The sequence below is a fragment of the Neophocaena asiaeorientalis genome, unplaced genomic scaffold, assembly GCF_003031525.2.
Source record: "Neophocaena asiaeorientalis asiaeorientalis breed wild unplaced genomic scaffold, Neophocaena_asiaeorientalis_V1.1 scaffold67, whole genome shotgun sequence".
NCBI lineage: Eukaryota > Metazoa > Chordata > Mammalia > Artiodactyla > Phocoenidae > Neophocaena > Neophocaena asiaeorientalis.
In genome coordinates, this window is record NW_020173731.1 from 9,497,423 (window position 1) to 9,521,840 (window position 24,418).

At 38.1% G+C, this 24,418-nt stretch overlaps 1 protein-coding gene and 1 pseudogene across 1 annotated transcript in view; one reads left to right on the top strand and one right to left on the bottom strand.

Annotated features, from left to right (window-relative positions):
- The window catches only part of LOC112403485 (complement component receptor 1-like protein), a 48,415-nt gene extending 23,997 nt beyond the window's left edge, over nt 1-24,418 (bottom strand). Inside the window, exons 1-3 of the mRNA XM_024750973.1 lie at nt 24,246-24,418; nt 6,707-6,886; nt 5,993-6,092 (exon numbers count right to left, since the gene is read on the bottom strand). Coding sequence (XP_024606741.1) covers nt 5,993-6,092; nt 6,707-6,886; nt 24,246-24,363 — 398 coding nt within the window. The 5' untranslated portion in view covers nt 24,364-24,418. The remainder of the gene's footprint in view (nt 1-5,992; nt 6,093-6,706; nt 6,887-24,245) is intronic.
- Nucleotides 6,927-7,603, top strand: LOC112403426 (uncharacterized protein C9orf40 pseudogene; annotated as a pseudogene).

The window sequence follows — 24,418 nt, forward strand, 5'->3', positions numbered from 1 at the left end:
ATATTATTTTGTATATATACTCCATCTTCTTTATCCATTTACCTATCAATGACACTTAGGTTGCTTCCATATCTTGACTATTGTCATAGATATGTTTATGTTATGTCCTCTTCTTGGGTTTACCCCTTTATCATTATGTAATGTCCTTCTGTGTCTTCTGTTACAGTCTTTGTTTTAAAGTGTATTTTGTCTAATATAAGTCTTGCTGTTCCAGCTTTCTTTTTGTTTACATTTGTGTGGGATATCTTTTTCTATCCTTTCACTTTCAGTCTGTGTGTGCCTTTAGATTTGAAGTGAGTCTCTTGTAGACAGCATATATATGGGTCTTGTTTTCTTAATCCATTCAGCCACCCTGTATCTTTTTTTTTTTAATTGGGGTATAGTTGCTTTACAATGTTGCATTGGTTTCTGCTGCACAACAAGGTGAATCAGCTATATGTATATACATATCCCCTCCGTCTCTGACCTCCCTCCCAACCCCCTCTATCCCACCCACCTAGGTCACCACAGAGCACCGAGCTGAGCTCCCTGTGCTATACTGCAGTTTCCCACTAGCTAGCTATTTTACACATGGTAGTGTATATATGTCAGGCCCAATCTCCCAATTCATCCCAACTCCTTTTCCCCCCACATGTCAACACATCCGTTCTCTATGTCTACGTCTCTATTCCTGTTCTGCAAATATGTACCTGTACCATTTTTCTAGATTCCACATATATGCCTTAATATACAATATTTGTTTTTCTCTTTCTGACTTACTTCATTCTGTATGAGAGACTCTAGGTCTATGCACATCTCTACAAATGACCCAATTTCATTCCTTTTTATGGCTGAGTAATATTCCATTGTATATATGTGCCACATCTTCTTTATCCATTCATCTGTTGATGGACATTTATATTGCTTCCATGCCCTGGTATTGTAGATAGTGTTGCAATGAATATTGGGGTGCATGTGTCGTTTTGAATTATGGTTTTCTCAGGGTATATGCCCCTTAGTGGTATTGCTGGATCATATGGTAGTTCTATTTTTAGTTTTTTTAAGTAACCATACTGTTCTCCATAGTGGCTGTATCAATTTACATTCCACCAACAGTGCAAGAGGTTCTATTTTCTCCACACCCTCTCCAGCATTTATTGTTTGTAGATTTTTTGATGATGGCCATTCTGACTGGTGTGAGGTGATACCTCATTGTAGTTTTGATTTGCATTTCTCTAATAATTAGTGATGTTGAGCAGCTTTTCATGTGCCTCTTGGCCATCTGTGTGTCTTCTTTGGAGAAATGTCTGTTTAGGTCTCCTGCCTATTTTTGGATTGGGTTGTTTGTTTTTTGGATATTGAGCTGCATGAGCTGCTTGTACATTTTGGAGATTAATCCTTTGTCAGTTGCTTCATTTGCAAATATTTTCTCCTATTCTGAGGGTTGTCTTTTCATCTTGTTTATGGTTTCCTTTGCTGTGCAAAAGCTTTGAAGTTTCATTAGGTCCCATTTGTTTATTTTTGTATTTATCTTCATTTCTCTAGGAGGTGGGTCAAAAAAGATCCTGCTGTGATTTATGTCAAAGAGTGTTCTGCCTGTTTTCCTCTAAGAGTTTTATAGTTTCTGGCCTTATATTTGGTCTTTAATCCATTTTGAGATTATTTTTGCATATGGTGTTAGGGAGTGTTCTAATTTCATTCTTTTCCCAGTACCACTTATTGAAGAGACTGTCTTTTCTCCATTGTATATTCTTGCCTCCTTTGTCATAGATTAGGTGAACATAGCTGTGTGAGTTTACCTCTGGGCTTTCTATCCTGTACCATTGATCTATATTTCTGTTTTGGTGCCAGTACCATACTGTCTTGATTACTATAGCTTTGTAGTATAGTCTGAAATCAGGAAGCCTGATTCCTCCAGCTCTGTTTTTCTTTCTCAAGATTGCTTTGGCTATTTGGGGTCTATTGTGTTTCCATATAAATTGTTAATTTTTTTGTTCTACTTCTGTGAAAAATGCCATTGGTAATTTGATAGGGATTGCATTGAATCTGTAGATTGCTTTGGGTAGTATAGTAATTTTCACAATATTGATTCTTCCAATCCAAGAACATTGTATCTTTTGATTAGAGTATTTCATTCATTTAAATTTAAAGTAATTACTGATAGGTAAGTACTTTTTGCCATATTGTTAATTGTTTTATGGTTGTTTTTGTAGTTCTTCTCTGTTCCTTTCTTCTTCTCTTGTTCTCTTCCCATGTGATTGGATGATTCTCTCTAGCTTTATGTCTGTATTCTTTTCTCTTTATATTTTGTGTTATAGGTTTTTGGTTTGTAGTTACCATGAGATTTACATATAGCAACCTATGTATACAGCAGCCTATTTTAATTTGATGGTTGCTTAAGTTGGAGCACATTCTAAAAGCACTGTATTTTTACTCCTTCCCCCATTTTATGTTTTTGACATCATATTTTACATCCTTTCATTCTGTGTATTGCTTAACTATTTATTTTAGATTTAGATGGATTTTACTAACTTTGTCTTTTAAACTTCATACTAGCATTATAAGTGGTAGATCCACTACCTTAACTCTGTGTTTGCCTTTACTAGTGAGATATTTTTCCCTTCATAATTTTTTTTTGTTTCTAGTTATGGCCTTTTCTTTTCCATTCAAAGAAGTTCCTTTAACATTTCTTGTAAAGCTTTTACAAGTTTAGTTTAGTGGTGATGAACTTTTAGCTTTTGCTTGTCTGGGAGGCTCCATCTCTCCTTCAATTCTGAATGATAAATTTGTTGGGTAAATATTCTTATAAGTCTTTTCCTTTCAGCACATTGAAAATATTGTGCCAGTCCCTTCTGGCCTGTAAAGTTTCTGCCTAAAAATCAGTTGATAGTCTTATGGGGGTTTCCTTGTACATAACTTGTTTATTTCTTGTTCCTTTTAAGATTCTCTCTTTAACTTTTGACGTTTTAATTGCAGTGTATCTTCGTGTGGGTCTCTTTGGCTTCATCTTGTTTGGGACTCTCTGTGCTTCCTGGATTTTAACGTATGCTTCCTTTGCCAGGTTAGGGAAGTTTCCAGCCATTATCTTTTCAAATAGGCTTTCTGTCCCTTTCTTTCTCTTTTCTCCTTCTGGGCCCCCTCTAATGAAAATGTTAGTATGCTTGATGTAGTCTCAGAGGTTCCTAAGGCTATCTTCATTTTTTAATTCCTTTTTTTCTTTTCGCTGTTCCAATTGGGTGATTTCCACTACTCTGTCTTCCAGACCACTGATCTGTTCTTCTGCATCCTCTATTCTGTAATTGATTCTAATGTATTTTTCATTTCAGTTATTGTATTCTTCAGTTCTGATTGGCTCTTGTTTGTATTTTCTATCTCTTTGTTGAAGTTCTCACTTTGTTCATCCATTCTTCTCCTGAGTTTGATGAGCATCTTTATGACTATTACTTTGAACTCTTTATCTTGTAAATTGCTTATCTCCATCTTGTATATTTCTTTTTCTGGGGTTTTATCTTGTTCTTTCACTTGGAAGGTATTCCTTTGTCTCCTATTTTGCCTAACTCTAGGTGTTTGCTTTTATCCATTAGGTACATCAGCTACATCTCCCAACCTTAAAAGAGTGGCCTTATGTAGACAGTGTTATGTAGAGCCCAGTGGCATAATCCCCCCTGGTCACCCGAGCCAGGTGCTCAAGGCTATCCCCTGCATGGGCTGCCTGCATCCTCCTGTTGTATTTAGGCCATGACTTCTACAGACACACTGGTAGGCAGGGCTGATCCCCAGCCCAGCTGCCTGTGAGGCCTGGTTGCAACTTCTGTGGGCTCGCTAGTGAGAAGGGCTAGGTCCCCAGGATGTGAGCCACTTTGGAGGAGCACTGGTCCTGGGCAGAACCATGTACCAGGTAGGATGGGGTAGGAGCTTCTTTAGAGGGACTGGTTGAGGCAGGTGGGTTGGGCTGGGCAGGTACTTAGGGGAACGTTGGGGTGGGGCACACAGTGTTACCTATGTTAATGGAGAGTAATAGAAAGACACCTACCAGCACTGGGCCGCTAGGTGTAAGGAGAGAAAAAAAATGGCACCTACCAGCACTTCCATCCCCTGGTACCTGCCCCAGAATTAATCAATAAATCTCCTCCTCATAAAGCCAAGGCATTTTTTAAGTTGCTGCTCTGTCTGTGCTGGGACCCAGAGCAAGTGAGCCCTTCAAGAGCAGTCTCCCGCTGCCCTCTGGCTCCCCTGAAACGTAAGCCTGCTGGTTTTCAAAGCCAGACACTATGGTGGTTTGTCTTCCCGGTGCAGGTGCCCCAGGTTGGGGACCCCAGTGTGGGTCTTGGACCCCTCACTCCTCAGGGGGGATCCCCATGGTTGTGATTTTCTTCTGGCTTGTGGGTCACTGCATTGGAGGGGGGTGTGTTCTGACTAGACCACATCTCTTCCCCTCCTCTTCATCTCAATGTGGCCTTTTCTTTATATCCGTAGTTGTAGAAAATCTGTTCTGCTAGTCTTCAGGTCACTTTCAGAGATAGATATTCTATATGTAGTTGTAGTTTTCATATGTCTGTGGTAGAAGGCGAGGATTTTTCTACTCCACCATCTTGATCTGGCCTCCAAATAGAGACTGTTTTAATTCCAAACAGAGGTTGTTTTAATTCTCCTTTCCAATCTGGATGCCTTTTATTTCTTTTTCTTGACTAATTTCCTGGCTAGAACTTCCAGTATAATGTTAGATATTTGTGTGACAATTTTAATTTATATAAATGTGTATGTGATGTGGTATACATGTGTATCTGTTTATGTGTGTGTATGTGCTGTAGAAATATATTTCTTAGCTGTTGATTATGGTAAAATAAGTTTGAAAACCACGGTCCTAGAGAAACTTTTGCCCATGTGTACTAGGAGACATGTATGAGTATCTTTATATCAGGGATGCTTATAATAGCCAAAACAAAACAAAGCAAAACTAACTAGAAATAATCTAAATATCTAACAACAACAAAAAAAGAAATAAATTCTTCTGTATCCAGACAAGAGAACACTATCCTAAATGAAAATGAATTAACCACAACAACATGAATGAATGTCAGAAACAAACTATTAAATCAAAATCAGTTTGCAAAGATGTTCATTAAAATCATGTCATTTATATAATGTTCAAAATATGTATAACTAAAAATATAACGATTAGTACTATGTATGGGAAAAAATGGAAAAGAAATGCAAGGGATAAACAAAATTCAGGATGGTGGTTACTTGTGGAGAAGTTTTGGAGGTGAAGGAATGGAAATTGGGAAAAGCACATAGTTAGCATCAAAGGTACTAGTGATGGTTTTTAAGGTGGGTGGCATATGCATTGAAATTCATTTTATTGTTATTACTATTTTTATGTTTCACTTATGTTATTTTGCATGTATTTTAAGTAATAATAAGTAATAAAAACAGAAGAAAATTTAAGATATAAGGTGTCCCTATTTCTTTCCTAAATTGGTTGTCTCTCCTACAGATAAGCCAAGAGTATGTCCACAGCAAGATTCCTGTATTGTGTACACTTCAGGAAAGGTGCTATAACATTTAAGATTTGCCCATCCACCACATCTACTCCATCATCCCAAATAAACAACTCTTTCCTACTTTTTCCTGAGTCCAACATTTCTAGCTCTTATTGCTTTGAGTTAAGAATATATGTGTGTTTGTTCCACTTACTTCTTTAGAATGCTGGTCCTTCTCATCTAGTAAATGCTTCACTTGGCTTTAGGTGCATTAATTTGGTGTGCAAACACTACCCTTACCCCTCCAATTTCTAGCATGGTTACAGGTTTTTTCCTATTTTTTCAAATATATGTTTAGTCATTGCAAGGGTAGTTAAATGCCTGGATTCAAGGCACAACTTCTACTTAGAAATCTTACTGCTATGCTTTAAATGGACAGATAGTTTGAATTTCCTTTCTGAGACTACTGTTAAGAGACTAGTGTTACAATTCTAGAGCTGTCATCCCAAACAAGGCTACTGCCAACTCACCCTTCATTACAAAAATAATTAACAGTTGATCCAAACTGGGTGTCTTTGTTGATGTCCATTTTGCCATTTATGAGATCTGGAAGAGATCCACATGATTTACCTACGGGAAAGAAGCAGAATGTGGGTATTGGGTGTATAATACTCTGAACGTCTGTTAATACATAAGGTCCCAAACTGACCATAGCTCTTGTAGTTCCATAGATTTGCCACCTTGAGGAAACTGACAAGACTGCCTCAGGATCAGCCACCTACTAAGCACCACTTTCAAAAAGACCTCCCTTCCAGATCTCATCCCCATATTTTTTGCCTCTTAGAAAGATGTAAACTCTGCTTATTACTAAAATGCTTACTCTGTAATTCAACCAGTGTACATCAAAAGTCTTGAAGTTTGGGATTCTCTTCCCACCTACACTTTTCTTTCCTTTCCTGAGTCATTCATTACTTAGTTTCAGTTGTAAAAATGGGACACCCCTAGTGAATGGATATTTTCCCTCAGTCATGCCTTGTGATGGTCATTTCTCATGAAATGAACTTGTAATGAAGGTGCTAGGAACTCAAAGCAGTAGGAAGATATGACCTACAAGAATAACTCTCACATCTTTTTATACCTTAGGCAAAGTTACCAAGACACGTGTCTTTGTTTCAAACTTTGAACGACTGATCAGATCTTAAGGATTATTGACACAGAGGAGTCCTCAGTCTAGAGTTACTTACGCCTACAGTTGTTTTCAGGGCTTGACCAGACAGAGTTTTGCAGGCAGGTGATAGAGAACACTCTTCTGTAGTAACCAAGGCGGCATTTATACTTCAAAGATGTCCCAACAGGAAACTCATCTTTGTCAATCAGTTCTGTAGGCATGGCGAATGTAAGGTGCACCGGGGATTGGCATTGACCTGGATAGCAAGACCACAGGGACTTCAAAGTTAGTGGAGAGGCCCTCCGCTCCCACAGCTACAGGAGTCCCGCACCCAGCGGGCTCCGCCCGAGCCTTCGGGGCCCACGGGCAAGCCGCGTGCTGCCGAGCCCGTGACGTTCCACGTGCCCTGGAAGGGGCTCCTGCTCCGCGACTTTCCTGAGGAGCCGGCGCGGCCACGGCTTTGGATCCCGCCGCCGGGGGTCTCGCATCCCGGGCAGCCCCTCGGCGTCCCAGAGCTGCCCCGAAAGCGTAAAATCGACGCGGGGGCTATGACTGAGCCTTCGGTTTCGCCCAGCAAGCGCCGCGACGGCGGGGACACTGGTGCCCCAGACGGCGCGGAGCGTGAGGGCCGCGGCCGGGGGACCAGCGAGCCGCCTCTGCTGCAGCCGCCCGTGAGGCCCCGCGGGACGGGGGAGGGGCGGTGGCGACGGCGGGGCGGGGCGCGCAGACTCCCTGCGGGGAGACTCGTGGGCCAAGCCGCGCCAGCTCAATGAAGAATTTTGTCAGTATAACAACTTCCAGTGCTGGAGGAATCGTTTACCACCTATTGATCTGTCAGACATTGAAGGTGCAAGTGAAGACAACCCGACAAAAACACTTCCGGGCAAGAATGAAGTGGTTGAGATTAATATGGAGTCCTGACAGAAGGAGCTGAAGAAATGGGTTTTTCTGAATTTGAGGAGACACCTCTAAGTGAATTTATGTCTTCTTAAGGAAAAAAGTTATTTTCCATACTTGATGTGGTATCATTCCCAAACCTGAAAAATGAGGAAAAGTTGTTTTAAAGATAAATGCCTGCAGTCACTACTGTACCTCCCAATAGGAATTTGTCAAAGATATAGTGCATTTACAGGAGAAGTATTCTATGTATGCATTCTTAAGAAAAATTTATGTTTAGGTTCTAAATTTGAAGATATCAATCTTATACAAAGGAATTCTGACAGTTTTAGAAATAGATGGGAAACATTCAGATATTCCTCTTCTTGCACCAAAAAGTTAATTGTGCTACATGAAATGAATATTGTTTTATAATAACTTATTAATAAAATGCTTTCTAATATATTTCATCTACTCTTCTTCGTTAAACAAATAGCTGACTTAAACATCTATGCAAACTTAAAATGTGGAGGATTCTTTCTGAAACCTGGTATTGTTTTTGTTTTGTTTTATTTATTTATTTTGGCTGCACGCAGGTTTTCTCTAGTTGCGGTGAGCGGGGGCTACTCTTCTTTGCGGTGCACAGGCTTCTCACTGTGGTGGCTTCTCTTGTTGCGGAGCACAGGCTCTAGGCGCAAGGGCTTCAGTAGGGCTGACACGCGGGCTCAGTAGTTGTGGCTCACGGGCTCTAAAGCGCAGGCTCAGTAATTGTGGCTCACGGGCTCAGTTGCTCTGCGACATGTGGGATCTTCCCAGGCCATAGGTCGAGCCCATGTCCCCTGCATTGGCAGAGGGATTCTTAACCTGCGGCACCAGGGAACTCCCCCCAGTATTGTTTTTTTTTCTCCCCTTAGTTTATTTACTTATTTATTTTTTAAATTGTTATTGGTATAGTTGATTTACAATGTTGTGTTAGTTTCTGCTGTACAGCAAAGTGAATCAGTTATACATATATCCACTCTTTTCTAGATTCTTTGCCCATATAGGTCATTACAGAGTATTAAGTAGAGTTCCCTGTGCTATACAGTAGGTCCTTATCCATGATCCATTTTATTTTATTTTGTTAATTTAGTTTAATTTTTTTATTTTTTAAATTTTTATTTTATTTATATTTTTTAATATCTTTATTGGAGTATAATTGCTTTAAGATGGTGTGTTAGTTTCTGCTTTATAAGAAAGTAAATCAGCTATACATATACATATTTCCCAGTATCTCTTCCCTCTTATGTCTGCCTGACTCCTACCCTCCCTATCCCACCCCTCTAGGTGGTCACAAAGCACCGAGCTAATCTCCCTGTGCTATGCGGCTGCTTCCTACTAGCTATCTAAAGAGTATTCCCTTTTCTCCACACCCTCTCCAGCATTTATTGTTTGTAGATTTCTTGATGATGGCAATTCTGACTGGGGTGAGATGATATCTCATTGTAGTTTTGATTTGCATTTCTCTAATGATTAATGACGTTGACCATTCTTTCATGTCTTTGTTTGCAATCTGTATATCTTCTTTGGAGAAATGTCTGTTTAGGTCTTCTGCCCACTTTTGGATTGGGTTGTTTGTTTTTTTGATATTGAGTTGCATACTAATTTCATTCTTTTACATGTAGCATGCCAGTTTTCCCAGCACCACTTATAGAAAAGGCTGTCTTTTCTCCATTGTATATTCTTGCCTCCTTTATCAAAGATAAGGTGACCATATGTGTGTGGCCTTATCTCTGGGCTTTCTATCCTGGTCCATTGATCTACACTTCAGTTTTTGTGCCAGTACCATACTGTCTTGATTACTGTAGCTTTGTAGTATAGTCTGAAGTCAGGGAGCCTGATTCCTCCACCTCCATTTTTCTATATCTCTCCATCTGTTTGTATCAGCTTTAATTACTTTCATCAGTGTCTTATAGTTTTCCACATGCAAGTCTTTTGTTTCCTTAGGTAGGTTTATTCCTAAATATTTTATTCTTTTTGTTGCAACGGTAAATGGGAGTGTTTCCTTAATTTCTCTTTCAGATTTTTCATCATTAGTGTATAGGAATGCCAGAGATTTCTGTGCATTAATTTTATATCCTGCTACTTTACCAAATTCATTGATTAGCTCTAGTAGTTTTCTGGTAGCATCTTTAGGATTCTGTATGTATAGTATCATGTCATCTGCAAACAGTGACCATTTTACTTCTTTTCCCATTTGGATTCCTTTTATTTATTTTTCTTCTCTGACTGCTGTGGCTAAAACTTCCAAAAGTATGTTGAATAATAGTGGTGAGAGTGGGCAACATTGTCTTGTTCCTGATCTTAGAGGAAATGGTTTAAGTTTTTCACAATTGAGAACGATGCTGGCTATTGGTTTGTCATATATGGCCTTTATTATGTTGAGGTAACTTCCCTCTATGCCTACTTCCTGGAGGGTTTTTATGATAAATGGGTGTTGAATTTTGTTGAATGCTTTTTCTGCATCTATTGAGATGATCATATGGTTTTTATCCTTCAGTTTGTTAATATGATGTATCACATTGAATGATTTGTGTATGTTGAAGAATCCTTGCATTCCTGGGATAAACCCCAGTTGATCATGGTGTAGGATCCTCTTAATGTGCTGTTGGATTCTGTTTGCCTGTATGTTGTTGAGGATTTTTGCATCTATGCTCATCAGTGATATTGGCCTGTAGATTTCTTTCTTTGTGACAACTTTGTCTGGTTTTGGTATCAGGGTGATGGTGGCCTCGTAGAATGAGTTTGGGATTGTTCCTCCCTCTGCTCTGTTTTGGAAGAGTTTGAGAAGGATAGGTGTTAACTCTTCTCTAAATGTTTGATGAATTTGCCTGTGAAGGCATCTGGTCCTGGGCTTTTGTTTGTTGGAAGATTTTTAATCACAGTCTCAATTTCAGTACTTGTGATTGGCCTGCTTATGTCTTCTATTTCTTCCTGGTTCAGTCTCAGAAAGTTGTGCTTTTCTAAGAATTTGTCAATTTCTTCCAGGTTTTCCATTTTATTGGCATAGAGTTGCTTGTAGTAGTCTCTCATGATCCTTTGTATTTCTGCTGTGTCAGTTGTTACTTCTCCTTTTTCATTTCTAATTCTATTGATTTGAGTTTTCTCCCTTTTGTTCTTGATGAGTCTGGCTAATGGTTTATCAATTTTGTTTATCTTCTCAAAGAACCAGCTTTTAGTTTTATTGATCTTTGCTATTGTTTCCTTCATTGCTTTTTCATGTATTTCTGATCTGATCTTTATCATTTCTTTCCTTCTGCTAACTTTGTGGTTTTCTTGTTCTTCTTTCTCTAATTGCTTTAGGTGTAAGGTTAGGTTGTTTATTTGAGAAGTCTCTTGTTTCTTAAGGTAGGATTGTATTGCTATAAACTTCCCTCTTAGAACTGCTTTTGCTGAATCCCGTAGGTTTTGCGTCTTTGTGTTTTCATTGTCATTTGCTTCTAGGTATTTTTTGAATTCCTCTTTGATTTCTTCAGTGATCTCTTGGTTATTAAGTAGTGTATTGTTTAGCCTCCATGTCTTAGTGTTTTTTAACAGATTTTTTCCTGTAATTGATATCTAGTCTCATAGTGTTGTGGTCGGGAAATATACTTGATACAATTTCAATTTTCTTAAATTTATGAAGGTTTGATTTGCGACCCATGATATGATCTATCCTGGAGAATGTTCCATGAGCACTTGAGGAGACAGTGTATTCTGTTGTTTTTGGATGGAATATCCTATAAATATCAATTAAGTCCATCTTGTTTAATGCATCATTTAAAGCTTGTGTTTCCTTATTTATTTTCATTTTTGATGATCTGCCCATTGGTGAAAGTGGGGTGTTAAAATCCCCTACTATGATTGTGTTACCGTCAATTTCCCCTTTTATGGCTGTTAGTATTTGCCTTATGTATTGAGGTGCTCCTATGTTGGGTGCATAAATATTTACAATTGTTATATCGTCTTCTTGGATTGATCCTTTGATCATTATACAGTGTCCTTCTTTGTTTCTTGTAATAATCTTTGTTTTAAAGTCTATTTTGTCAGATATGAGAATTGCTACTCCAGCTTTCTTTTGATTTCCGTTTGCATGGAATATCTTTTCCATTCCCTCACTTTCAGTCTGTATGTGTTCCTAGGTCTGAAGTAGGTCTCTTGTAGACAGCATATATATGGGTCTTGTTTTGTATCCATTCAGCCAGTCTATGTCTTTTGTTTGGAGCATTTAATCCATTTACCTTTAAGGTAATTATTTATATGTATATTCCTATTACCATTTTCTTAATTGTTTTTGGTTTGTTATTGTAGGTCTTTTCCTTCTCTTGTGTTTGCTGCCTAGAGAAGTTCCTTTAGCATTTGTTGTAAAGATGGTTTGGTGGTGCTTAGCTTTTGTTTCTCTGTAAATATTTTAATTTCTCTTCTCATTTAATTTGAATGAGATCCTTGCTGGGTATAGTAATGTTGGTTGTCGGTTTTTCCCTTTCATCACTTTAAATATGTCCTGCCACTCTCTTCTGGCTTTCAGAGTTTCTGCTGAAAGATCAGCTCTTAACTTTATAGGGATTCCCTTGTATGTTATTTGTTGTTTTTCCCTTGCTGCTTTTAATATTTTTTCTTTGTATTTAATATTTGATAGTTTGATTAATACGTGTCTTGGCATGTTTCTCCTTGGATTTATCCTGTATGGGACTCTCTGTGCTTCCTGGACTTGGTTAACAATTTTCTTTCCCATATTAGGGAAGTTTTCAACTCTAATCTCTTCACATATTTTCTCAGTCCCTTTCTTTTTCTCTTCTTCTTCTGGGACCCCTATTATTCGAATGTTCATGTGTTTAATATTGTCCCAGATGTCTCTGAGACTGTCCTCATTTCTTTTCATTCTTTTTTCTTTATTCTGCTCTGCAGTAGTTATTTCCACTCTTTTATCTTCCAGGGCACCTATCAATTCTTCTGCCTCAGTTATTCTGCTACTGATTCCTTCTAGAGAATTTTTAATTTCATTTATTGTGCTGTTCATTATTGTTTGTTTGCTCGTTAGTTCTTCCATGTCCTTGTTAAATGTTTCTTGTATTTTCTCCATTCTATTTCCAAGATTTTGGATCATCTTTACTATCATTATTCTGAATTCTTTTTCAGATAGACTGCCTATTTTCTCTATTTGTTAGGTCTGGTGGGTTTTTACCTTGCTCCTTCATCTGCTGTGTGTTTCTCTGCCTTCTTATTTTGCTTAACTTACTGTGTTTGGGGTCTCCTTTTTGCAGGCTGCAGGTTCGTAATTCCTGTTGTTTTTGGTGTCTGTCCCCAGTGGCTAAGGTTGGTTCAGTGGGTTGTGTAGGCTTTCTGGTGGAGGGGACTAGTGCCTGTGTTCTGGTAGATGAGGGTGGATCTTGTCTTTCTGGTGGGCAGGTCCACATCTGCTGTGTGTTTTGGGGTGTCTGTGAACTTAGTATGATTTTAGGCAGCTTCTCTGCTAATGGGTGGGGTCGTGTTCCTGTCTTGCTAGTTGTTTGGCATAGGGTGTCCAGCACCGTAGCTTGCTGGTCGTTTAGTGGAGTTGGTGTTGAGATGGAGATCTCTGGGAGTTTTTCATCGTTTGATATTATGTGCAGCTGGGAGGTCTGGTGGACCAATGTCCTGAACTTGGCTCTCCCACTTCAGAGGCACTTCCCTGACACCCGGTCAGAGCACCGAGACCCTTTTGGGATGTCTGAGGTCTTCTGCCAGTGTTCAGTAGGTGTTCTGTAGGAGTTGTTCCACATGTAGATATACTTCTGATGTATTTGTGGGGGGGAAGGTCTCTCCACGTCTTACTCTTCTGCCATCTTGAAGCTCCTTCCCCCTTGTATTGTTTTAAAAGAGCTTTCTAAATGTAAAGTAGTGAAAATTTTAATTGGGTAGGATATTTGCATAAGTTCCAATATTTAACATTTGTTAAACTTGACTTTGGGCAATCAAAAATGGATAAAAAACAAGGAGAAATGAGTAGGTGCTTCCTTCCCCCTTTTCCCAGGATAAGAGGAAAGAAATTTATCACATTTCTTTTTCTTTTCTTTTTTTTAAAAATCCCTTGGTTTTGGATTGTTTTGAGGGTATGGTGTTTAATGCTTATTACGTTACACTTGTAGTTGTAAACACTGACAACACTTCAAAAAGTTTTGAATGGGCCCCACTCCTGAGAGATTCTCATGTAATTGTTCTGAGGTGGGCTTTGGATGTAGCTATTTCTTTTAAGAACCAGTTCTCCTTCCTCCCATTCCTAAAATGAGCAGACCTGTTTGAGAACCACTAGACTAATGATAGTTTTTCCTGTTTAAAGGAGATGAGTAACTTGAGCTGAAGCTCTGCCTCCTTAATTAGCTTTGTTTTTATTTTGCTCTGTTGAGTGCTTTGTTACAACTAAATTATTGTGTCATTATTACTGTTTTATTGTTAAAGAAATAAAGTAAACAATTTGTGTTTGAGTTAAAAAAATAGTTATTGTAGAAATTTCTATGCTTTCTCTTTTTTTCTCCAATATGTTTCATGATGTAGCAGTAACCTATGTTGGAAGTCTGTTGCCAAGTCAGCACAAAGAAATTTCAGCACATGATTTGTAGACAAAGCTCAACAACTATAAAAGCATATTTTTAAATGCATATTTTAAATATTAGACTCAGCTACTACCCCTTAAGACCTCATAGGTTTAAGTTAAAGTAATAAAAATACCATTTAGAGTCAATCAATATGTAATCAAGAAGAAATATATGCTGGAAAAATACCATTTTACTTTAATTTTTAAAATCTCTTTTTTCTTTTTTAATCTCTGTTCCTCCCCACACTCCCTACTAATTAATTCAAATAATGGAGGATAGATTGAAACCAATCAATTAACTGGTCAATTTTTTCAGTCTTCAAAGAACCAACTTTTGGCTTTGTTGATTTATGTTTATCTTCTTTTTATTTTTACTAAATTTTTCTTGAGTTTATTTGGTGTTCTTTTTTAAAAAATGAATTTCTTGAGATAATTACTTAGAATTTTTTATTTTCAGCTTTTCATAGTCTTAAAAAAAGCTTTAGACTATTATTTTTATTCTAAGCATTGATTTAGCTGTATTCCACAAGTTTTAATGTGTCATATTTTCTTTTTTTTCAGTTTAAAATATTTGATAATGACCATTGTAGTTTCTTCAATGACCCATGGTTTACTTAGAAATGTTTTGCAGAATTTACAACCATTTGAGGAATGTTTTTAGCTGTATATTTATTATCAAGTTTTGAGATTGATTGAGTTTGTTTTATGGCTCAGCATATGATCAACTGAGATAACTGTAGGTGTATGTAAAAAATATGTGTCTGTGGTAGAGGGTGCAGTGCCCTGGGTATATCAGTGAGGCACAATCGGTTAATATTTGTTTAAATCTTCTACACAGTTACTGATTTGTTGGGAGTCTGCTTATTCTACCAGATAATGTTCCATCTATTGTACATGTGTCTTATTTCTTTTTCTAACTCTGTCCATTTTTTTATTTTTATATATTAATATATACATAGTTTTAACATTTTTATTTAGGTACAGTAATGTACCTTTATATATTTTAAAATTATATTTTCTAGTAGATAGACTCTTTTATTATTAGAACATATCTCTCTTTAGTAATGAATCTTGACACAAATTCTATTTTGTCTACTTTAGTTATAAGGCAATTAAGAAACAAATAACAAGTTTGTAGATTTAATCCTCAATATATCTATAATTATTTTAAATATAAACACACAATGATAATTTAAAGACAAAGATCGTCATAATGCCACATTTGTCAAATCAGCTTTCTTTTGGTTCATTTTTGCATAATGTGTTTTCCATCTTTTTATATTCATTCATTCTGTCTCTGAACATGTATATTACTTGCTTTGTATGGAACACATAGTTTTTATTTTTACTTTTATTTATTCTTTTATTTATATAGTTATTTATTTAGGCTGCACAGCACAGCTTGCAGGATCTTAGTTCCCTGACCAGGGATTGAACCTGGGCCCTGGCAGTGAAAGCACGGAGTGCTAACCACTGGACCACCAGGGAATTCCCTGTAGTTTTTATTTTTAATTAATTATGATAGATGTTCCCAAACTTAGTTCACAGCACTCTTGGGGTCTTAGTAATTTGTTCACGTCATTCCTAGCCAAAAAAGAAATACTTAACAGTTTTATTTATTAAATAACTGGACCCAAACCACTTAATAAGTCTTTTGCCCACCATAATTCTTAGTAATAGAATGTTAGACACTGCTCAACTTCTCATACCTTGGAATCAGATTATAAACTGCCACCTAATTTCCTATACCATTAATTTTCATTTGGTACTTTTTCTTTAACACAGCCACTGCTGAAAACCCAGCTTTGCAAAGATTTGATGTCACCAAGCAGAACTTTCTGCAACCTAATGTAACTGGGAGCTACTCTGAGCTAGCAGTTTGCAAAATACGTGAGAGATATCAAATATTGTTTTGTTTCCACTGAAAATTTAAAATATTCCTTAGGTCTCCTGTGAATTTATGAAGGCCGCCAGGGCACCTCAGCCCACAGTTTGGGAAATGTAGTAGTATGACAGTCTTTGTATTTAAAGTGGAATTGTCTGTTTATATTTAATATAATTATTGATGTCTTTGGGACTCAATCAATCATCTTACTATTTGTTTTTTATTTATCCTATATTTTCTATGTGCTTTATCCTCTTCTATTTCGCCTTCTTATTGATTATCAATTATACTTATTATTTTACTTATTTCTTTTTATTAGATTATTATCAACATAATAATAATCTACTTTTATTGTTCCTTTAAAGATAATGTGCATCCCTCCAACATAGGAGCACCTCAATCCATAAGGCAAATACTAACAGCCATAAAAGGGGAAATCGACAGTAACACATTCATAATAAGGGACTTTAACACCCCACTTTCACCAATGGACAGATCATCCAAAATGAAAATAAATAAGGAAACACAAGCTTTAAATGATACATTAAACAAGATGGACTTAATTGATATTTACAGGACATTCCATCCAAAAACAACAGAATACAAATCTAGAAACAATAAATGCTGGAGAGGGTGTGGAGAAAAGGGAATACTCTTGCACTGCTGGTGGGAATGTAAATTGATACAGCCACTATGGAGAACAGTATGGAGGTTCCTTAAAAAACTACAAATAGAACTACCATACGACCCAGCAATCCTACTACTGGGCATATACCCTGAGAAAACCATAATTCAAAAAGAGTCATGTACCAAAATATTCATTGCAGCTCTATTTACAATAGCCAGGAGATGGAAGCAACCTAAGTGTCCATCAACAGATGAATGGATAAAGAAGATGTGGCACATATATACAATGGAATATTACTCAGCCATAAAAAGAAACGAAATTGAGTTATTTGTAGTGAGGTGGATGGACCTAGAGTCTGTCATACAGAGTGAAGTAAGTCAGAAAGAGAAAAGCAAATACCGTATGCTAACACATATATATGGGATCTAAGGAAAAAAAAAAAGGTCATGAAGAACCTAGGGGTAAGATGGGAATAAAGACACAGACCTACTAGAGAATGGACTTGAGGATATGGGGAGGGGGAAGGGTAAGCTGTGACAAAGTGAGAGAGTGGCATGGACATATATACACTACCAAACGTAAAATAGATAGCTAGTGGGAGGCAGCCGCATAGCACAGGGAGATCAGCTTGGTGCTTTGTGACCACCTAGAGGGGTGGGATAGGTGGGATGGGAGGGAGGGAGACACAAGAGGGAAAAGGTATGGGAACATATGTATAAGTATAACTGATTCACTTTGTTATAAAGCAGAAACTAACACACCATTGTAAAGCAATTATACTCCAATAAAGATGTTAAAAAAAAAAGATAATGTGCATCCTTAACATAGTAGCAGGTAATTAACAATTATAACTTCCCCAACAATGCAAGAACCATAGAAAATGCTAACTCTGTTTACTTCCCTCCTGTCTTTTGTTCTATCATTATCATGTACTTAAATTCTACATACATTTTAAACTAACACTAGTCATAATCAATGTACACACTGCAGGCTGTTTGCTGGGCTGTAACCATTTGCTGCTAACCTGGACCCTAATGGCAATGGATTCCCTCAGCAGGCTCAGCTAAAGTTTTGAAAATCTGTGTGGAAATATGTGGTAGGCTAGATAATGAGCTCCCAAAACATCCATGCCCTAATCCTTGGAAACTGTGAATGTTACATAAGATGGCAACAGCGCTTTGCAGATGTGATTCATTTAAAACCCTTGAAATGGGAAGATCATCCTGGATTATTTGGATGGACCCTAAAGTTAATCACAAAGGTCCTTATAGGAAAGAAGCAAAGGATCAAAGGAGACCGAAGAAGATTTGAAAATAGTGCACTGCTGACTTTGAAAGTAGAGAAAGGGGGCCATGAGCCAAAGGCTGTACGCTGCCTCTGGAAGGTAGAAAGAGCAAAGAAACCTATACTCCACTTGAGCATCCAGAAAGAACACAACTCTATGGACCCACTGTAGATTTTGACCTCCAGTACTTTAAGAGAATAAATTTCTGTTGTTTTAAGCTACTGAGTTTGTGACAATTTGTTATAGCAGCAATCAGAAACTAACACAAAAGATAATGGCACATGGTGTTAAAAAGTTTGAATTTGTAGAGACCTGGCTTTGAATCCAATGTCTTCTACTTACTAGCTGTGGGGCTTAGATGAGCTGCTTAAATTTCTCTGAGCCTCAGTTTCACCTTCCTAAAAGTGATAATAATATTTACCTAGTACTTTCGCTGAGAGGGTCAAAGATGCAAAGTATTTAGTAGCATCTTATACATAGAAAGCACTTAATAAATTGTCATTATAGTAGTTATGATCCATAGAGAAAGGTAGATGCTAACAGGTAGATTCGAATATTCTGCAGAAGTGGGCATGCTCACTTTGCTTCCAAGAGCTTATTTTCTACCTAGGTGTTCAGAGCTAGTTTAGAAAAAACTTGTCTAGTTGGAAAAGCCCTGAAGGACCTCAGTGACCAGTGATCTCAGAAGTTCTCCTGAATGAGTGTGCCCCAGATTCAGGCCGGGATTTAATCTCTGCAACCCATGAGTTCTATCATGGTTCCCACCGGACCACTGACAGACAGGAGAATTCCTGAAGAAACTGGATCCAGCTAGCCATTAGGCCTACAGAGTTGCTAAGTTGCTTTTTCCTGTTTAAGGGCTTTAATCAGAATGAGGGGACTTAATCTGTGTACCCTACTTAAGCAAAAGATGGTGATCCAAGGAAGTTCATATTACTTAATTATTTTTTCCTAATATTAGACAGTCTTATATCTATCACTACACATTCTCTTTATTAAACCAGCAATTGTTAAGCACGAGTGCCCTTGCCTATGTTTCTTTCCTCATCTTGTACCACTGTCTCCTCTGACTGGGCTGTAGTCCTTCCCCGCCACAACCCATTCTCCCCCTTCTTTAAGATGTATATTCTTTCTTCTTTCTGTGATATTCGCTCCATATGATTACTTTTATCTTCATTCTGACTTTCACTCTTCTTCCAGGTCTCTGCTAAAATGCTGCTTCCTTTTTGAAGCCTTCCCTGACCCTCCCAGGGATTTTAAATCTGGACTACTTCCCTCTGCCCACCCCCATAATAATTTCTAATTGGACACTTTACTTTTCCTTTTATATCACTTACTATAAGTTGTGTTTTTTATATTTGTGTGCTTCTAAAAATAGCTATTTCTTTCAATGAGTATTAGACGTGCATATTAGACATGCATAATATGAAGGCAAGAAGCCCCATGATTTTTGCTCCTCTAAACTGATACCTAGTCCAGGTGCCTAGCACTCAATTATAAGCAGTCTGTGCATATTTGTTGCAATGAATAGATGAATGATGAATTACCTACAAAACTTAAAAAAATCAAGAGTCCGGGCTATATCCCTAAAAAGCTCTAATTCAGTGGTTGTGGGTTACAGCCCACAAAATTATCTTTTTAAAAAGCTTCACAGGTGATTTTGATAGATAACAGCACTTTGAGAACCACCATGACAAACAGGAAAAAGCTACCAAGTATAAAACAACTCCTGTGATTTCAAATGTTATGCCTTCACCTTTTCTTTAGTTGATATGTGGGATGAGATATTCATCTCGTCCATTGATGCTGGACAAGGGAAGAGATTCCAAATGGACCTTCTGGCGTCAAAAGTTTTACTAGGAGAGGCTGAATGTCACAGCAAACCTCACAAGGAGAAGACAGAGATCTAAAACAAAAAAGCAAATGGAATGGATAGTTCTTGGAATGGCATTACTTTCCTTTAATTACCTAAAATTCTTACCTGAGTTCTGGGTATAGTATATGGAATAATTAAAAATTCAAATTTGGATAATATCCCAAATGAAAAAGAGTATATGAAACTTCACCTGAGAAAGCTTGATCTAGTTTCTTTTTCCTCCTTCATTGCCAATCCCTCAAATTATGGCTGGTTCCTATGATAACTATATTAATATGAACTCTGTAAACTCAAGATCTACAAGAGTTTACAAAAAAACTTTTTGTATAACTTTATTAAGATATATTAAATACAGTAAGTGTAAAATTTGATGACTCTTGACATATGTATGCACCATGAAATGATCATCATAATCAAGACAACAAACATTTCCATCACACTCCCTACAGTTTCCTAATGTTGCTTTGTAATCCATCCATCTCTCTATCTCCTTCTCTAGGCAACCTCCAACCTGCTTCCTCTTACACAGATTGATCTGACTTCTAGAATTTTATATAAACTGAATCACTCAGTTTGTACTTTTTATTTTTGTCTAGCTTTCACATAGCATAATTATTTTGAGAATAATCCAGGTGTTGCATATAAAAATTTGCGTGGTTTTGTTTTGTTTGCTGAATAACGTTCAGTTGCAAAAATACACCTTAATTTAGTTTACCCTTTCAGCTGTTGAAGGACTTTTGAATTGTTTCCAGTTGTTGGCTGTTACAAATAAAACCGCTATAAAAATTCATGAACAAGTCTTTATGAGGACATATGCTTTCATTTCTCTTGAGTAAATACCTAGGAGTGAAATGCTTAGATACATGTGTGTTTAACTTTCTAAGAAACTGCCAAAACTCTGTTTCCAAAGTGGTTGTATCATTTTACCAATAAGCAATGTATGATAATTCTAGTTACTTCACCTTATAGCCAATTCTTGGCATGGTAAGCTTTTAAAATTTTAGCCATTCTGGTGGGTGTATAGTGTCATCTCATTGTGATTTTTGTCTTGGATGACACAGTCCACTTTGAAATACACCTGACTCAAAACTTCTACTCAAGGCAGGTTGATTTATTCTATACTATAAGTACAAACTACCCTTTATTTCTTCCATGTCTGTTCAAACATGAGCTGACAACCTGGAGTATGCTCTGCTCCCCATACTGCATACTCTCCTTTATTGAAGGGACCTGAAAATGTTTTGCTTAAGTAACTCTTTAAGTTAAAGAAAAAAAGAGCATTCACTTTAAAATTTTTTATATATTTTATATTTAAATATTTAAATATATTTTATGATATATATTAAATGTTATATAATTGGTGTATTATATAATATATAGTATGTACTACATACTTTGTTATAATGTATAATATACATTAGATTTTCTATATGGCATAATATAATATATACTTTGGTATTAAATAATATATGATATTTAATATGCACATTATGTATTATATAGATAAACTAATAAAGCTGTTATATATAATTATATGTTTGCAATATACAATGTAATCATACATGCTATATAACAGCATAAATATAGCATAATATGATTTATAATATAAATATAACAATTTATATATATAAAACAGTGTGTTATATTACAGAATATAACATAATTATATTAATTTATATGTAATATGTTATATTATGTATATTTAAATGTTAAATATATTTAAACATGTATGTTTACCAAGTGAGGGCGCCAGAGTCTGCTCCAGGTCCAAAGTGGTCCTAGCAATGCTTCACTAGTGTGCTAATTTTTATGTAAAATAAATATCCCTGTGAAACATGCTTTACAATCTTTTTTTTTTGGATTTACTCCTCTAGTGCTGTTAAAGCCATGCTCCTTCCACCCAGGTTAAGATCACTGGATCTCCCTTTTCAATCACCCCATGGCCTTCAAGCTCTTGTGTGACTTCCTAGTAATGGTTTTGTAGATCCCCATGGGGATTTTTCAGGTTATAAAACCCTGTCACACACACTAACTCATCTGATTTTTACAATAACCCTCTCAGATAGCAGAATGCCAATTATGTTTATTTTATATGTGTGGACTCTCAAGATCAGGAATGTTAATTGACTTGCTGGGTTCAAGGCTCCCAGTTAGTAAGTAGCAGAGGCTGGACAAACCAGAACACTGGCCGCCTAATTAAGGAGATTTCATAAAACCCCACCACCCTACCACCCTGTATGCATACACCTTGGAGGCATAGCTCTCTCTTACATTTCTTTCAAACTCCAAAGTGCTGTGCACACTGTCAGCATTCCATCAGCATTTTCTTTAGCTAAATTACTTGGGCAAGTAAATTACTAGATAGTTTAGTTTAGGCTGTTTCACATTTTGAAGTTATTATGATGACCTTAGGAAATTTTGTTTTGTAATTAATAGTGTCTGGCAGGGAGGGGGAAGGGTAAGCTGGGACAAAGTGAGAGAGTAGCACTGACATATATACACTACCAAATGTAAAATAGATAGCTAGTGAGAAGAAGCTGCATAGCACAGGGAGATCAGCTCGGTGCTTTGTGGCCACCTAGAAGGGTGGGATAGGGAGGGTGGGAGGGAGACACAAGAGGAAGGGGATTTGAAGTTAAATGTATACATATAGCTGATTCACTTTGTTATGCAGCAGAAACTAACACAACATTGTAAAGCAATTATACTCCAATAAAGATGTTAAAAAAATTAGTTCTATAAATTGAACAAATGTTACATTAAAAATAAAGAGATAAATTGACATTGAAAAAAATAGTGTCTGTGATTGTACTATAATAGTAATTTAATAAACATGGACAGGCTACAACAACATTTCAGTAAGAAGGGAGACAGATAGCCACAAAGTCCACAAAAATTATAAGCACAGGGCTTCCCTGGTGGCGCAGTGGTTGAGAGTCCGCCTGCCAATGCAGAGGACACGGGTTCGTGCCCCGGTCCAGGAAGATCCCACATGCTGGGCCCGTGAGCCATGGCCGCTGAGCCTGCGCGTCCGGAGCCTGTGCTCCGCAACAGGAGAGGCCACAACAGTGAGAGGCCCGCATACCGAAAAAAAAAAAAAAATTATAAGCACAGATTGCTTAACTTACTTGGCATGCTTCTCTTCTGAAAATAAAGCTTTAGGTTTTATCTCATTTCTTCAGTGAACAGGTTCTTTTATGACGTCTAAGGAGATAAGATATTAATAGCAATTTCTTTGGAAACTTGGTTTTCCTTCTCCTCTTAGAAGAGAAGGCACAATCAAATAATGAATGGGGCTTCCCTGGTGGCGCAGTGGTTGAGAGTCCGCCTGCCGATGCAGGGGACACGGTTCGTGCCCCGGTCCGGGAGGATCCCGCGTGCCGCGGAGAGGCTGGGCCCGTGAGCCATGGCCGCTGAGCCTGCACGTCCGGAGCCTGGAGCCTGTGCTCCGCAGCGGGAGAGGCCGCAGCGGTGAGAGGCCCGCGTACCGCAAAATAAATAAATAAATAATAATGAATGCAAAACGTCTAGTGACGGCGAAGAGCAAACTGAGTTGTCAAGAAGAGGCTGGACAAAAAAAGACTGTCTCTTCAACCAAGATGTTGACATGAGTCTAAGCAACTAAGAAGACTTCTAGGAAAGCCAAAAATAAGAAGAGAAGGGTTCTAATCTCGGTTTACCTGTTTGAAGCTAACGGAAGGAAGGGAGGATGCCACATCAAAATTTTCATGATAGTTTTGTTCTAAACAAAACTATTGACTAAAATGGGACAATATGTAAACATCTCTACACTCTCCTTCTACTGGTAACCGTTACACTGAGGGTTCTGCGGCTTAGCTAGCTCTTCTAATCCCAAGCACCTGGGATCTGTAATGATGGCAGTGGTTGTTTGGGGTGTGGGTGGGGTGAATATAGCCGGATGCAGGGCACTTTTCAGGTGATAATTGCACCCCCTGGACTGCTTGTCCAAACACTCTCGTGAACAAAGAGCTGAAGTAATGACGATAAAAATCAAGTGGCAGGCCCTGTGTTAGACCTTTGACAGGCTTTATGCCATTTAGGTACCAACCCCATGAGGTACAGAGATCAGTATTCGCATTGACAGATGACGAAACACATGTAGCAACTTTCCTCACAATTAATATGTTTCTAGGATTAGAACCCAAGTTTGTCGAATTTCCAACCCCCCTTTCTTTCCCTGTGATCAGCGCCGCACTGCTATAAGCCAGTCTCTGTATTAACACAAAGGCAAGCAATTCCGTGCAGCACCTGTTCATCGTCTGCGCTGAGCACAACATAAGCCCCCCGAAGAGAGGAATTCGACCAGTGCCAGCAGGGTCCCGGGACACAGAGGGGAATCCCGGAGCCGACTTGCCTTCTCGCGCGCCTAGCGCATGGAAAGAGACACTTTGGGCGCGAGGTCCAGCGAGGTAGTGCCCGCCGCGCCCGCTCCCACGCCCGCCCGCATCTCACCCCAGGCCGGCGGCAGCGCGAGCAGCACCAGAACCGCCAGGAGGGCTCCTCCGGGGCAGAAGGTAGGGAACGCTGGCGGCAGGAGAGGCTCCCGGCTCCTCGGAGAAGTGGCTCCCATCGTCCCGAAGGGCCTCTAGTAACCAGATGCGATCTCGGAGAAAATCGAAGTCAGT